The 13,623-nt window shown below is 46.3% G+C and overlaps 6 protein-coding genes across 6 annotated transcripts; 3 read left to right on the top strand and 3 right to left on the bottom strand. All coding sequences in view use genetic code 12, as the record gives it.

Annotated features, from left to right (window-relative positions):
* Positions 1–1,682: 1,682 nt before the first annotated feature.
* Positions 1,683–2,132, top strand: GNA1 (glucosamine 6-phosphate N-acetyltransferase; the record flags this gene model as incomplete). Its single annotated transcript, XM_029037344.1, has 1 exon — positions 1,683–2,132. One exon carries the CDS (start codon positions 1,683–1,685, stop codon positions 2,130–2,132), a length of 450 nt encoding a protein of 149 aa, XP_028888400.1.
* Positions 2,133–2,197: 65 nt separating this feature from the next.
* On the bottom strand, positions 2,198–2,611 carry CJI96_0004114 (mRNA splicing protein SMX2; the record flags this gene model as incomplete). Its single annotated transcript, XM_029037343.1, has 2 exons — positions 2,198–2,386; positions 2,585–2,611. 2 exons carry the CDS (start codon positions 2,609–2,611, stop codon positions 2,198–2,200), a joined length of 216 nt encoding a protein of 71 aa, XP_028888399.1.
* A 496-nt stretch (positions 2,612–3,107) lies between these two features.
* On the top strand, positions 3,108–3,889 carry CJI96_0004113 (uncharacterized protein; the record flags this gene model as incomplete). The annotated part of the gene is made up of 2 exons (XM_054702165.1): positions 3,108–3,706; positions 3,760–3,889. The coding sequence occupies 2 exons, from the start codon at positions 3,108–3,110 to the stop codon at positions 3,887–3,889; spliced, it is 729 nt and encodes a 242-aa protein (XP_054558140.1).
* Positions 3,890–4,113: 224 nt separating this feature from the next.
* CJI96_0004112 (uncharacterized protein) lies at positions 4,114–6,699 on the bottom strand (the record flags this gene model as incomplete). Its single annotated transcript, XM_054702164.1, has 1 exon — positions 4,114–6,699. The coding sequence occupies one exon, from the start codon at positions 6,697–6,699 to the stop codon at positions 4,114–4,116; it is 2,586 nt and encodes an 861-aa protein (XP_054558139.1).
* A 1,380-nt stretch (positions 6,700–8,079) lies between these two features.
* YST1 (40S ribosomal protein uS2) lies at positions 8,080–9,101 on the bottom strand (the record flags this gene model as incomplete). The annotated part of the gene is made up of 2 exons (XM_029037340.2): positions 8,080–8,784; positions 9,012–9,101. The coding sequence occupies 2 exons, from the start codon at positions 9,099–9,101 to the stop codon at positions 8,080–8,082; spliced, it is 795 nt and encodes a 264-aa protein (XP_028888396.1).
* Positions 9,102–10,864: 1,763 nt separating this feature from the next.
* Positions 10,865–12,640, top strand: CJI96_0004110 (uncharacterized protein; the record flags this gene model as incomplete). The annotated part of the gene is made up of 1 exon (XM_029037339.2): positions 10,865–12,640. The coding sequence occupies one exon, from the start codon at positions 10,865–10,867 to the stop codon at positions 12,638–12,640; it is 1,776 nt and encodes a 591-aa protein (XP_028888395.2).
* Between the last annotated feature and the right edge of the window lie 983 nt (positions 12,641–13,623).

Raw genomic sequence — 13,623 nt, 5'->3', positions numbered from 1 at the left:
TTTGACAAAGTGGTGAAAAGCGACAAAGAAGAAAAAAGCGACAAATTAGTGGTCAATGGATCACCTCGTTGTGTTTGCTTGTTCGATGCTGACCTGAGAAGACAAGCTGTTGTTGGATGAATCTGGTGGACCTTTTGCAGCCACGAGAAGAGATGACATAAGGTTGAAGCGGAAAATGGAGAAATTTGCTTCCCAAAGTTAGCCAGGGATATCCAGTGAGGAGAACTCAATGGGACTTAGATGGAGGCAAGTAGCAATTGGTACGTTCTGGGCTGAAGTGTGCGGTCCTTGGCAATTTAGAGTAGGCTGAGGAGATCTGAGCCACATGTAACATGTGTGATTTGAACCAAGGGTATCTGACTATGATGAATGGAGTGTTCTCGTCTGTTCCCGGTGATTTATCCTACCCTTGTATAATGCTCTGATAATTCAACATATGCTTACTTCCGAGCGAACTCCTGCTAGTATTCTTTCGAGGTCTTGTCGTCACTGTTCTGCAGAATCATTACCTCTAAGTCAGTGAAGGAACACTTTCAGGCACCTGCAAGCCATCTTCAATCTCAAATTGATCTCCAGTGGGCCATGGTAACTAACTCATACAAGTGTAAGTCACCGCCAATCTTGAGCACATATCAATTTCACCAATGGAAGCTCGTGATATTCTTCACAAGCTGTGGTCCATGAAAAATACGAGCCCTACAAGTTCGATGCTACATATCTGTGGTGGCATAACCTCCCTCAACTGAACATTAAAAACGTATCAACAAGAGTTTCTCCTGAATATTCCAAGAAGGTCCAAAAAAGATGTTAAATACCAACCGAACAGGGGTGAACCATTGAAACCATAGTACCTGGTAAGGTCGTTCCTGAAGCTTATACCTACGAAAGGGTCACCCATGCCGCAGTTTCCTCCTCAACACATCTATAGGTCGACAAACTCATAGTTCCTGATTTTCGACCAATTCAGCTCTAAACACCTTCTTTTGACAACCTATTCAGCGGTATCATCGCACACTCTCTGCTTTACGATGTATCGCCTCCAGCCTCTTCTGTCTATACCTTGCGCGGCTAAAATTCACAAAAATCTTATCACATGTGTCTGTGGGTGCAAAATGGCCAAAATCTTTTAGAGCCTTTAAAAATCCAAATTTTACCGTACCCAACCAAAACGCTTCAGCCCACCACATCCCCTGGAGATCGCCACAATGCCCCATTTGGACAATGTGTGATGGTCAGGTCTTGTGTTTGGCGCCTGGGTCATTAGCATCACCACTGCAAGCGAAGTGTTTTGTTTTGCTGCGAAAAAGGCCATGCTAAGAATAGATGGCCTCGGGCGAAGGAGAACAGAACAACACGAAACATGACATTTTGGGAAAAATAAAGAACATGTCTCTTTTCATTTGCATTGTAAAAACCACAATAAAGCCTAAAATCTTCAATTTTTGTTCAAATCCACAGGCCTTAGCCGAGGACCCCTTTCAGATCAAGCTTCCTTTTGTGGAACAATTACTCGCGCCTCACTCAGCCAGCCTACACTCCTTCGAAGCGTCTACCACTGCCACTTCTATTTCTTCCTCTTCTTCTTCTTTGATTCTTCTACCGACTACTTTTCACACATAAGCTGAGCTTCTTTAACTACACACATCGACCGCTTTCGCTCGCTCAATACATATAATTTTGAAATGCCCCTTCCCAAAGGTTACACGGTCAGAGCACCAGCAGCAAAAGACCACTTGAAGTACACAGAGACGCTCAAGGTGCTCACCAAGGTGGGTGACATCACGCCTGAGCAGTTCCAGGATGTTGTGTACACGTGGGAGAAGAACCCCGAAATCTACTTTCCTAGAGTCATTGTGGACGAGTCAGACACCGTCGTTGCTACAGGAATGTTGGTGGTGGAGCAGAAGATAATCCACGCCTGCGGCAAGGTTGGCCACATCGAGGACATCGCCGTGTCCAAGCTGGAGCAGGGGAAGCGTTTGGGTGACCACATGATCTCGATGTTGACAGAAATCGCAAAGGAGCAGGGTTGCTACAAGGTGATTTTGGACTGTTCTCCAGAGAACGTTGGGTTTTACGAAAAGTGTGGTTACCAGGGCGCAGGAATCGAGATGGCCCATCGCTTCGACTGAGCAAGCACAATATTCAAAAGACACTATACTTTCGTCATTAATTGCATTTATTCATACATGTTTTTCTATGCTGTAGCCTCCACGGAGAGAATCGAGTTGCCCCGGATCACCACCGTGCCTAGCAGGAGCTTGTCCTTCTTGCTGTGTTCAAGCGCTTCCGCTAGCGTCACGTTCATGAACACATCGTATCCTCGGAGCACGCCGCTGACGCTGCGGCCCCCGTTGAGCTCCACCACAACTGACTTGTCCAAGTACTGAGCGTTAGTATGAAGAAGCTGTTGCCGGCGCCACTGACGTTGGTGGGGATTATGATTATGTGATGTTGAAATGGTGTAAGTTTCTTTGTTGTGGTGACTCACCTTTTGGGAATTTTGAGACAATGTCGGCCCTAGAAGTCCAGGCCACGAAAATTCTTACACCGTACCTAGATGACTTGAATTTGTGATACATACGTTCTTCAACTCGGGTGCAGATACCATAGTGTGCTTCAACGTAGTGATACTAAGTCTCATCTTGGTGATGGTGGGTGGTGGGGGTATATGCAGTCCGGTAATTCATGACTGTTGTTTGCTTCCCGTGGATCACCCAGTTACGTGATTTTCCGATGTAGCTCTAGTGAAATCATAAATTTGTTATGTTTGAACAACATTGTTCATAAGAATCAACGAGGCCGTAGGATTCACCATTCGATGGAAGTCACGTGACAACCCACCATTACAGCAAACAGAATCTAATTCCTTCCTTCTTTCCTAAGCTATGGAATAAATCTACCACATTAGCACAACACTTCTCACCTTCTGCTCTCCTAAATCGCCACCTCCACTCTTCCGTTTTTGCAGGATTCCTTAATCATCGCCCTCATTGCATCAACTACTACTCTGCACACCATACAGGGCATGTTTATAACCAACACCATCACCATCCAGATTCCCACACTTTACAATAATAATCGTACATTAGTTCCCTTCTTATGAAATGGCTGAAGAACCGCCTGCTTCGCCTGCAGGGTCTCCACCAGAGCAACCACAACAACTTGAGCAGGAGTCCTTACTCTCACTACAAACGACGAAGGCAGAGCTCATTCAGCAAAGAGACGCGTTACTAGCTAAAAAGAACGACCTTCATTCGGCAATCGAACGACTACAGTCCTCATGGGATAGCTACCAGGCGCAAAGCAAGCAATATGATACAAAGAAGAAGTTGGAGTATTACCTACGTCAGAACGACCAGGAGTACGAGAAACGCTTGGCGGGGGAGGATGAGGTAGCTTCCTTTGTGCTTGAAAACATGCACGTGTTGCCCTCTTCCAACTGGGGCAGAAGAATGGACGTTGTGGGCATTTTGTACCCACACATGCGAATCCACAATGCTCTGCTGAAGAACGTTCATGATACAGACAACAAACTCGTCACCCAGATCACATTCACGCTTCTGGCTAAGGGATTACCGTCTTTAAATGTGGAATTGACCGTTTGGGACGAGAAAGTAATCAAGCTAGACATTTTGCAGTCGAAGAAAGCGACTATTGTGCTTCACAAGACTAGTCCAACCTTTGCCAACATCTTAACGGAGATGTACGTCAAAGATTGCAAAGTCGACTTGATAGTGTACGGGTACCACTCCTTAGCATCTATGCAAGCAAAACGGGTATCCATATTTCTGAGCCTCCTTCGACAGTTCTCTGGAAATCGCATAAGGCCTGGCGCCATGTGGGAAAACGATCCATTCGACTCCTTGAGAGCTATTCCATATATTGAGTTCGAATTCGTACATTCAAAAACTGCTGAGCCCTATATCGTCAGACTATACTGGCATTTGGCTCTCAGAAATCACTTCTTGGCAAGGATAGATTCCGAACTCGATTTTGCCGTGATCCGCAAATCTGACCTGTCGGTTCTAGGTGGAGCAAGTACAGCCTTCTTGAATCTTGTGGCTGAATACGGCGTGTGCAAATCATTTGAGTTGATGGTCAGTAATCTCTTCACCTGAAGGACACACTAGCATTTTCCAAGTTGAACGAAATACGACTGAACCTTGGCCTTTTGGCTCTCCTCTTGGTAACGGCTTCACCGAGTAATTCCAACATTTCGAGTTCAAAAACTGTACGTTCGTTAATTTTGTTGTAATCACGCTTTGGCTCGTAACCAGCACCAACCTTTTCTATGGCACCAATATCGACCGGAGCAATGTCTCCTTTGATTCCATGAATACCAAAGTCCTCACGCTTGAGTTCGTCTAGCTCGTCTTCTTCACCAAGTCTTTCAAACTTCTTCATAAGAAGATGCTTGCCAAGCTGTTGGTACAGGTATGCCTCGATCCCGTTGGCGATATCGCTCCTTATATCTTCCCACTCAATGCCAACAAGCCCGCTACCGACAGATTTTCTGTATTCAAAGTAGTCACGCAACCAGCGTAGTAGTGTATCTTTGGTAGCTTCGAACTTGCGAGGAATTATTTTGGAGACTTCCTCCACTACTGGCTTCAGATTTTTCGCCACTTGTTTGCGTCTTTGGGAAGACAAGGGCCCATCCTTTGACAAAGGCTTGACAAGATGATCGTCAGTGCTCGTCGCATACAGTTCAAGTAAGCGCTTGAGCCCTTCGATCGGGAATTCTGGAGTTGTAAGCCTTTGACTCTCTTCGTCTAGAACAGGCTTTCTTGTGTCCTCAACGAGAGAGCCGACAGATGGTGCTGGTCTTTTTCGCTTGTGAACTTTTTCATGCCCGGATTTATCTGTACCCTGGGAACCTGACGATACACTGGAAGCATCCACGGCTGCCACAGGTGCTACGGGTACCGTTGGCGGTACGGTAGCACCAGGCGCACTTGACGCCTCAATTGAAGGATCTATCCCGAAGGAGTGATTTTTTTCATCATGACCATGGGCGACAGAGGAGTCGTCATAGTTTACCAGATCATCGTGGTCTTCAGTGTGTGGTTGGCCATTGAGGTCATTGATTTGACTCATGATTTTCAGGCGCTCACGCCTACTCTTATTGCCCTTCTTCGGGAGCGGATTCAGTCCCTCTGCACTCAAATGCATTAAACGTGTGTGATACATTTGCACCGCGTACTCTATTTCAGTCTCTGAATCAACATCGTACTTGTGCATTTCATTTTCGGGTATAGTCTCCACAGGTGGGATCACATGTGGATTGAACGGGTTTTCGGCCACATCTTCAGGTGTAAAGTTTGTCTCTAAATAGGTGTACATGAGCCAAAGGAAACGACGAGCACGACACTTTGGATGTATTTCATCGTTCAAGAAAAACTCCATGAACTTGTTCTGTGGTCCGGGGGATGCTTTGATGAAACGGAACTTTTCCAGAAACGAATCGTGTTCGTATGAATCATCGTAATGAAAGGGTATATTCTGGAAGAAGGTAGACATAAGGAACACCAATTTAATGACATTCGTGTTAGGTTTCAGTTCGTTACGATGCTTGAATAGATCGAGAAGAGTAAGGTAGTGTTTCTGTTCGTCACTGACTGCCTTTAAGATCGTTTTCAATCTGGGAGTGTCTTGAAGCGGAATTGTTTCGCCAGAAGACGAAAGCTGGAGCGAAGGTACCAGGTGATAAGTTCTAAGGGCCGAACGCATATCAGGCACGAAGTTGACCGTGGTGTTCATTCTACCGGCATTGACCAATAAGCACACTTTACTGACGGCAATGCCCATTTCTTTCTCCTTGATAAGACGTTCACGAAGAATTTTCGACAGCTTATTGGACTCTGCTAACGTACGAACGTACAACTCGGCAAACGTGAGTTTGTCCTGGTTGGCAGCGTTGGTGACCTCGCAGAAAGAGAAGTAGTTGGTGAAGCATCTGGTTTCGTCGGAGAACAACTCGTCAAGAAAATCGTACTGAATATCTTTCCTCCAAAATGGCTCACCATCAGCTTTCTTGAGGTACTTGTATCCACGAGAAATATCACGAAAGTCAGGCGGGAGACTTGAGAAAGCAGGCAGACCAGGGTTATCCTGGTTGTTTCGTTGGTTAACATGCTCTTGCGGAGGCTTTGGTGATATGTTTGGCGCACTAGGAGATGCCAGCTGAGCATTGAGCGGTGTATGATGAACACTAGTATCACTTTGTTGAGGTGTAGGTTGTGAATGTTCCTGAAGCACCCGGGGCTCCTCTTTCTCGGGTTCCTCCTCACGAAGAGGTTCTGAGCCACCCACAAGGTTGTCAATAGAAAACGGCTTGAACGAAGAATTGGGCCCGTGCATCACGGCTGCTGCGTGGGAAATAGGTGCCGAAGCGTGGTGGATCTGTGGAGCAGGTGGGGGAGGTGGACGGTGCAATACAGGCTCCGAAGTAGCGTCAGCAGCCTTTTGAGGAGTCTGTGGGTCTTTCGGCTCTGGATCCAGAATTGGCAGAGTTTGTGGTACTGTGGCCGTGTTTTGCTGGCGTGAAGAGCCCTGAGACGCCAGATTGTCGTTGTTTCCTGGGCCAGGATCTTGTTTGACCGCCTCATCGGTTGGTTTCGACTCCATCGGCACGCTGGTGGCCAGCTCATTTTGGCTGGGTGCCGTGTACGTATCATGAATTGGGTCGTAGTTCATGTCGGCCACGTTTTGGGAAGAAGTAGGCCTGTGTGGAGAGGTTTCGTTGCAGTGGTAGTAAATCTGGTGAGGGTCGTGTCCTGCCCACGGTGGTAGTAGTGGGTGGTGATATCAGGGAAGGGAGAGTGTAGGTGTAGATGGTGAAAATACTTCAGGCCATGGGTATAAAGGCTTTGAAGGGCAAGATTGGATCGAGGTGTTGCCCGTCTTTTTTTTTTCCTCGATTGCTACGTTTGTGCCGGTTTGTACGTCTAACCACATATATGCGATTTTGCAGCCATCAGTAAGAGGTATTATTCCAGCAAGGCGATGAAGAAATCTCCAGTTGGGGTTAAAAATGATGGATGAGATTTAGGCCCGTCAGACTCCATGGGTTTTGTTCTTTCAATTCCACGGTACAACTCTTCTAACAATACTAGGGTCCGAATCAACTTAATGATTGTGTTAGGAGGAAAAAATGGGACAGCCTAAATTTCCGTGGATTACAAAATCAAATCTTAACCAGGGTCACATAAAAAAGATCTTTTAGAGCATTTGGTTGGTTCCGAGACTCTACAAGTTGAAAAGCTGATCTTCTTGATGCTGACACTTCATACCTGGAAAGTCGCTGATGAAATAAATTATACGGCACTTATTAAGGGAACAAAAAGCAGGCAAGTAAATTTCGTTTTTTCAATATAATGACAATTTTGAGGTGGAAGATTTCGCAGTTGAGAAAGAGGTCAAATTATCGAAACCTTTTGGCCAACTTCTGTTCTTTGCACTTGAAATTAATACTGATGGCTTTTTTGGAAAAGAGATTGTGAGGTTTCAAGTCGACTCGAGAACCTAAGCTTTTCCTTAAGGGTTTGTGATGTCAAAATCCTTAAATTGATAATTTGGAGGTCTTGAGCTCTGGTGTTGGAATATAACAATTTTCTGTGTGTCTTAGGATGAACATGTAAAGCAGGGCATCAGACGAGCGGGAAAATTAAAGAGGGAAATCAGAGAGCAGTATTCAAAAGAATTTTGTATTCAATATATTCAAGAAAAGGTCAGATGTGGTCACAATATCGAGGATCTTACAAGGCGACAGTATATCGATATTTTCATGTCATCAAAAGATCAATGGAGAGGATCATTAAGAACACAACAGCTTTGTCCTAAAACATTCAGCCTAACGTAACTGTTGTATTCAAATCAAAACACACCGATCTCAGTAACCCTTCAAACTTAAACCGACCACTTAAGCACATCACATCGCTTAGACCGTTCTTCTAAGACTACGACCAAACCACGTTTTCCATCATCCTTCAATTTATACTATGAGAACTACACTCGTGTCCATTAACGATGTTTATAAGGTACAATATACAGCCGAAGCAATGCAGCACCCACTACTTACCACAGAGAAGCAGCAGCTTGCTCGCCAGCAGCGGTGACACCAGAGTCGGCCCAGTCCTCAACGTTGGTCTCGGCGTTCCACTCGGTTTCTGGTTCCTGAGGAGCCTCCTCGGCTTCTTCAGGGGCAGCAGCAGCACGAGCCTCCTCGGCAGCGTTCTGCTCAATCTCCTCAGGGTCTCTGTAGAAGTACAAGTCGGGCATAACAGACCACTCCTGCTGTCTGTCTGGGATGATGCCTCTCAATCTCAACACCTCTCTGGCCAACAACCACCAGATCAAACCGATCGAGTGCTTACCCTTGTTGTTACATGGGATGGCCACGTCAACGTATTCGGATGGAGAGTCCACATCGGAAAGAGCAATGACGGGGATGTTGACGTAAGAGGACTCCTTGATGGCCTGGGCATCGGTTCTTGGGTCGGTGACAATCACCAATCTTGGCTCCTTGAACGAACGGGTGATGTAGTTGGTGAAGTTACCTGGGGTGAATCTGCCGGCAATTGGGGTGGCGCCGGTGTGGGCGGCAAACTTCAACACGGCTCTCTGGCCAAAGGTTCTGGAGGAGCACACCACGACGTCAGAAGCGTTTGGAATGGCGGCGATGATTCTGGCAGCCAACACGATCTTCTCCCAGGTCTTGGAGATGTCGATCACGTTAACACCGTCTGGTCTGGTCTTGTAGACGTAAGGCTTGTTGTGGACCTGCTGGTTAGTAAAAGCTGTGAAATAAAGAGGGAATGAAGATTTCACGGATAACACTAGTGGGCTCGAAATTGGTCGAAACGAGGTGAAAATTTCAAGGGTGGGATTCTTCGTGTCTTCTTGTTCTAGGAACGTTGTCAACATCGTGATATCTGGCGAATTCAACGTTTCATCTGGATTCTCGTGGTTCTTCAATCTGTTTCATTCATTTCCAATGTGTAACATACCTGGACGTTCTTGGAACCCAAGTGGACGTTGGCAGCCAACAACAACTTGGCGTCCTCGGCGGTCAAGTTAAAAGATTCAGGCAAAGACATGATACCGTTTAGTTGGGATGTGATGGGAGAATCTTTTTTTTTTAAGAAAGAGGTTGGAAAAAATTGGTGTGAATTTTTTTTTCGCAGTGTGCATGGAGGCTGCTCTGGCAGGGCCAATGTATGGGTGTACGGGTGTGAGCTTCGGTAGCTTAAGTATGGGGATCGGTTAACTAGGGGGACGATGCGCGCTAGCTGAGGAAACCCAGTATGGCAAACAGGTGAGATGGTTGGGTCACGTGGGATGCAAGCATTCGCACACGTGACGCAAATGCCCTTAGAGACATAGTTAACAACCACGACTCTAGGGCTCAGGCCCTAAAGACACCAAGTTCGAGTATACATAATAACAATAGTGGACATGTAGATTATACGTATTTCTGAGTGGCAAATGTAGCTGAGGATTTCCTGAAGTGAAGCAATGAATGCCGAATTTAGTGCTTTTGTATTGGTGCACTCAACCTGACCGTAAATAGCCCTTCACAGACCCCACCATCGGGACGATAAAGGAATAAAGCGATGAGTTCGAATAATTATTTTGCCTTGCCGATTTTTGTACAATTGTTCTCGAAATATTATTTCTGGTGAGGGTTGAATCTGTTAATTGTAAGTACGTACTTGATATGGACTCAGATAGAATGGAGAGTACGGTACAGGTAAAAGAGGTGAAGCAAAGTGCCTTAAACATCCTTTTCTGGTTCAGGGTGATTTTATTATTGAGCTGGTAAGGAATCTAATCTACAACAAGTTGCAATTTATTGAAGGATATTCAGCTCATCAATTATTCCACACTTTCCACAGAAGGACCAAATATTCAACACACTCTGAGATCACCTTTTGGTTGTGGAAATCAAACACCTAGACGTTTTTGAGTGCCACAAAATCGACTTTAGCTTGAACGAACCGCTATCTGTTTCCAAATGCTGCTGGTGCTGTTTAAAAATACTCCAGAGCCCTGTTCATGAAGCAGAGTCTAATTTGATGTCAGCATGACGCATCCACTACATCCCCAGTGGGTAGCTAGTGCTTTAAACAGAACTTCATACTTCTACATTTCAAGGGGATATCACTAGAGAATACCAAGCAAGATTTCAGGGCCTTTGAAATCCCACAGAGACTAGGAAGGTATAAATAGGTTTCCTTGATTGATAGATTCACTTGACTTAGATTCAATTGAGTGATAGAATCCCATGAATGACAGATCCGCTTGGATAATTTTTTATCCCCTGAAATGTCAAAATATAAACCTTCTTCTAGCTACCCAAAAGGGGAAAGATATGATTTTAGTGCGCCCAGCAACTGATAACGCCTCAGCAACCGAGAGTTCGAGATACGAACACATTGCAAAAGATAGGACGAAACAAAGCGGCACATAAGCAGCCAATCCAGGGTCCCAGGTTATGTGAATTCATAAAAAAATTAAATTTTCACCTGTCAATCCCATAATTTCGAGGTGTGCTACCGCCACACTGAAACCCAAATCACCTCTAATCCATAACCTACACAGTACCAGATAACGGTGCACATTTTCCAAAGCGAGAAAACACTCTCCGCAAAAGTCGCCCTCTCTCATCCAATCAGCTTCCTCGATTCTCCAGTCAGCTTCTTCTCTTGCTCCACACCCTCCTTTTGCCTCCGTTTTGCATCTTCTCTCTGGGCTCTCACCCTGAGCAAGCAAGTTGCGTGCGGCACCGAACGGCTCCAAAAAGCGCCAAACTATATATCTGGCTTGGTTCGCACTTGGTGGCCGCCGCTTAACTATAGGCATGCCAAAAGCACGGAGTGCAGATAGCAACGTCACCAATTGTGGTGACGACGCTGGGTCAACAGACATTTTGCAGCCATTTCCCAGAGATGCTGAACATGGCCGAATTGCCTCCGAGGTGACTCCGCTCATTTCGGCGGGCCCGGTTATCGCCGAGACCGAGGAGTTGAACCCGGTTTTGCCCGGGCGCTCCTCCCCAATCTCCAAATCCAAATCTGTCGATGTGGACGTCGCCTCCATTTCTTCCTCCCACTCAGACAAAGACTGGGTTTCTCATGTGGGCCAGCTCCCGCTCTGGGCATCGCCCATCTGCCGCATGTGTGTTTTGCTAGCGTTGGTTGGCATTGGTATCACCGTGGCTCAGCCCCTGATGGAGGTGATCTACTACAAATTAGCCTGTCAGAGTTTGGGACAAAATTGCACCCCGAAACTCACCCAGGAGCTTGTTTCCAAGTACGTGATGTGGGACAGCGTGATAGATCTGGCGGTGCTGTTGACGGTGTGCACGAAAGTGACGTCGATGTCGGATATCCACGGGCGCAAGCCCTTCATCACCGCTTTTGTCGTGATGGTGTGTGTGAGCTTCTACATCAAGTACTTTCTCATGCTGAGGCTGCTGGGGTTCCCCATGTGGGGGTTGTGGGCGTCTACGGCGGTAGGCTCATGTGCTGGAGGCGTGCTGGCGTTTTTGGCGCTTTTCAAGGCCTACGTTACTGATATCACCGTGGCTCACGAAAGAGTCAACGCCATAAGCTACTGTGTGGTTTCTTTTACCGTGGGCCAGGTCTTGGGGCCCTTGGTGCTGTCGTTTTTGCTCAATCTGGCGAAAAGAGCTCCTCAAACAGACAACCAGGTGCCTGAACTTGAGCTTTTGCCGCTTCGGGCCAGCTTGCTTGTGTTCACCGTGGCCTCCCTCTTCAGCTTTGTGCTTTTGCTTGAGCTGCGCTCCCACAAATCCAGGATGAAGTCGAGATCTGCCTCGGTGGTACTGCTCCAGGCTCCTCGACCTCATCTTCCTACACTTTGGTCGAAAATTGGACACTATGTTTCCAGCTTTGTCGAGCCTCTTTGGCTCCTCACGTTCCCCCAAGAATTACGTACCGAGGAGAACGCCTTTAGGTTCAAAGCTATCAAGAAATGCGTGATTCTTCTATCTGCCACCGAATTGCTTCTTTCAACGTCGATTCTCGTGACCCAGATCATCGAGCCCCAGTATACAATCTACAAATTTCACTGGGATTCCGTTGCCATCTCCAACTTCTCCATTGCCCGCTCCATGTGCGTCATCTTCAGTTTGTCTGTTTTCCTCCCGCTCTTGTACAAGCATGTTTTCCCCAGATTCAAATCCTTACGCCCCCAGGCCAACACACTAGACGCTGCTGACGCCATGGTGATGGCCACGGGGCTTTGTGTATACGCGTGTGATCACTTTGCCAAAGCAGTTGCCAAAAATGGGTCTATTTTTGTCGCTTTATCCATGGTGGGCGCCTTTGCAGGCGTAGTGGGGCCTGTGGCAGCAGCAGCGCCGGTGAAGTTCTTCCCTTCGTCGAAAGTGGGAGAGTTTTATGGCGCCATGGCGCTTGCGCAAGGAATCGTGACGCTTTTCTCCCCCATGATCTTTACCAGAGTGTATACTTTCGGGGTAAATCACGATTTTCCAGGTGCACCGTACATTTTCACGTCGACGGTGTTTTTCATATTGTTTGCATGTATAATTGCTGCCAGAAGAGCAGTCAGAGGGGTCCCTGCCGAGGCGGTGGGAGCCGGAGAAGTTTGATTGTCACAGGGCTTTTTGCTGGATTTGATATCTCAGCACACCTTGGAGTATTGACAATTGCATAATGGGAATATTTATTGTGGTCCTTGGAGGACCACCGTTATAGAGAATGAAGATAAAACTCGAAAGAAGAACAATGCTACTTATTTGAATCCTCTGATAATTGTGTCTTCGGTCCAGATGTGCTCTCATTGTTCTGCTCCTTCATATTTTAGTATGGAAGGGACAATTGTAAGATAAAAGATAAAACGACAACCAAAATTCAGGAAAAAGGTAAATGCTAGGAAAAAGAGAAATAGTGCAATAACTCTTACTTGACGGTCTAGAGGCTCAACCAGGATAATCTTAAACCCTCTATACTATCACCTCAGCATAATATCACCTCAGGTTTCCATGTCATGAGCAACAAAATTCCCCATTGATTCTAAAAACAATGAGTTTACATCTTCTCGAGAAACTGAAAGTCTAGATGAGTCCACGTCTTCACGCCCACAGTTACTCTTACAATCTCGTGATACTTGATCCACTTCGTCTCCTCACCACCTCCTGAACGTTTTCCCCACAGCTTGCTTCCCGCCAAAACCACCGCACTAAGCCAGTATTCTTGTCAAAATTTGCTGAAAATTCACTAATTGTACTTAACTCTATTACTGTTTCAAAATTTCAAGTTAATTCGCCACTTTAATTGCAAATTCGTAATGGCTGCAAAATCCTTGGGCTTCCTGCTTGGGCCTGCACTGTTAAGCAAGAGAGCTCCCTGGTCAAGGGGCTTAGAAGGCCGAGAAAGGGGCACCCTTGATCCAGCTAAAAAGAAAATCGAATAATAATAGTACAACAAATATAAAGAACTTTTTGGATTTTTCTGCCTCTGAAGACTTCCTATGTCTTGACAATTTCACTTGGTAGGCTGGATTTTCCATGGTCTTGGCGCCGTGGCTCGTTCCGAGAATTCTCCGATTCTCCGACGCACGGCTGCTGAGGAG

This window comes from Candidozyma auris, chromosome 4 (genome assembly GCF_003013715.1).
Source record: "Candidozyma auris chromosome 4, complete sequence".
Lineage (NCBI taxonomy): Eukaryota > Fungi > Ascomycota > Pichiomycetes > Serinales > Metschnikowiaceae > Candidozyma > Candidozyma auris.
Note: the sequence above shows the minus strand (reverse complement) of the source record. Positions and strands in the feature narration are given on the sequence as shown.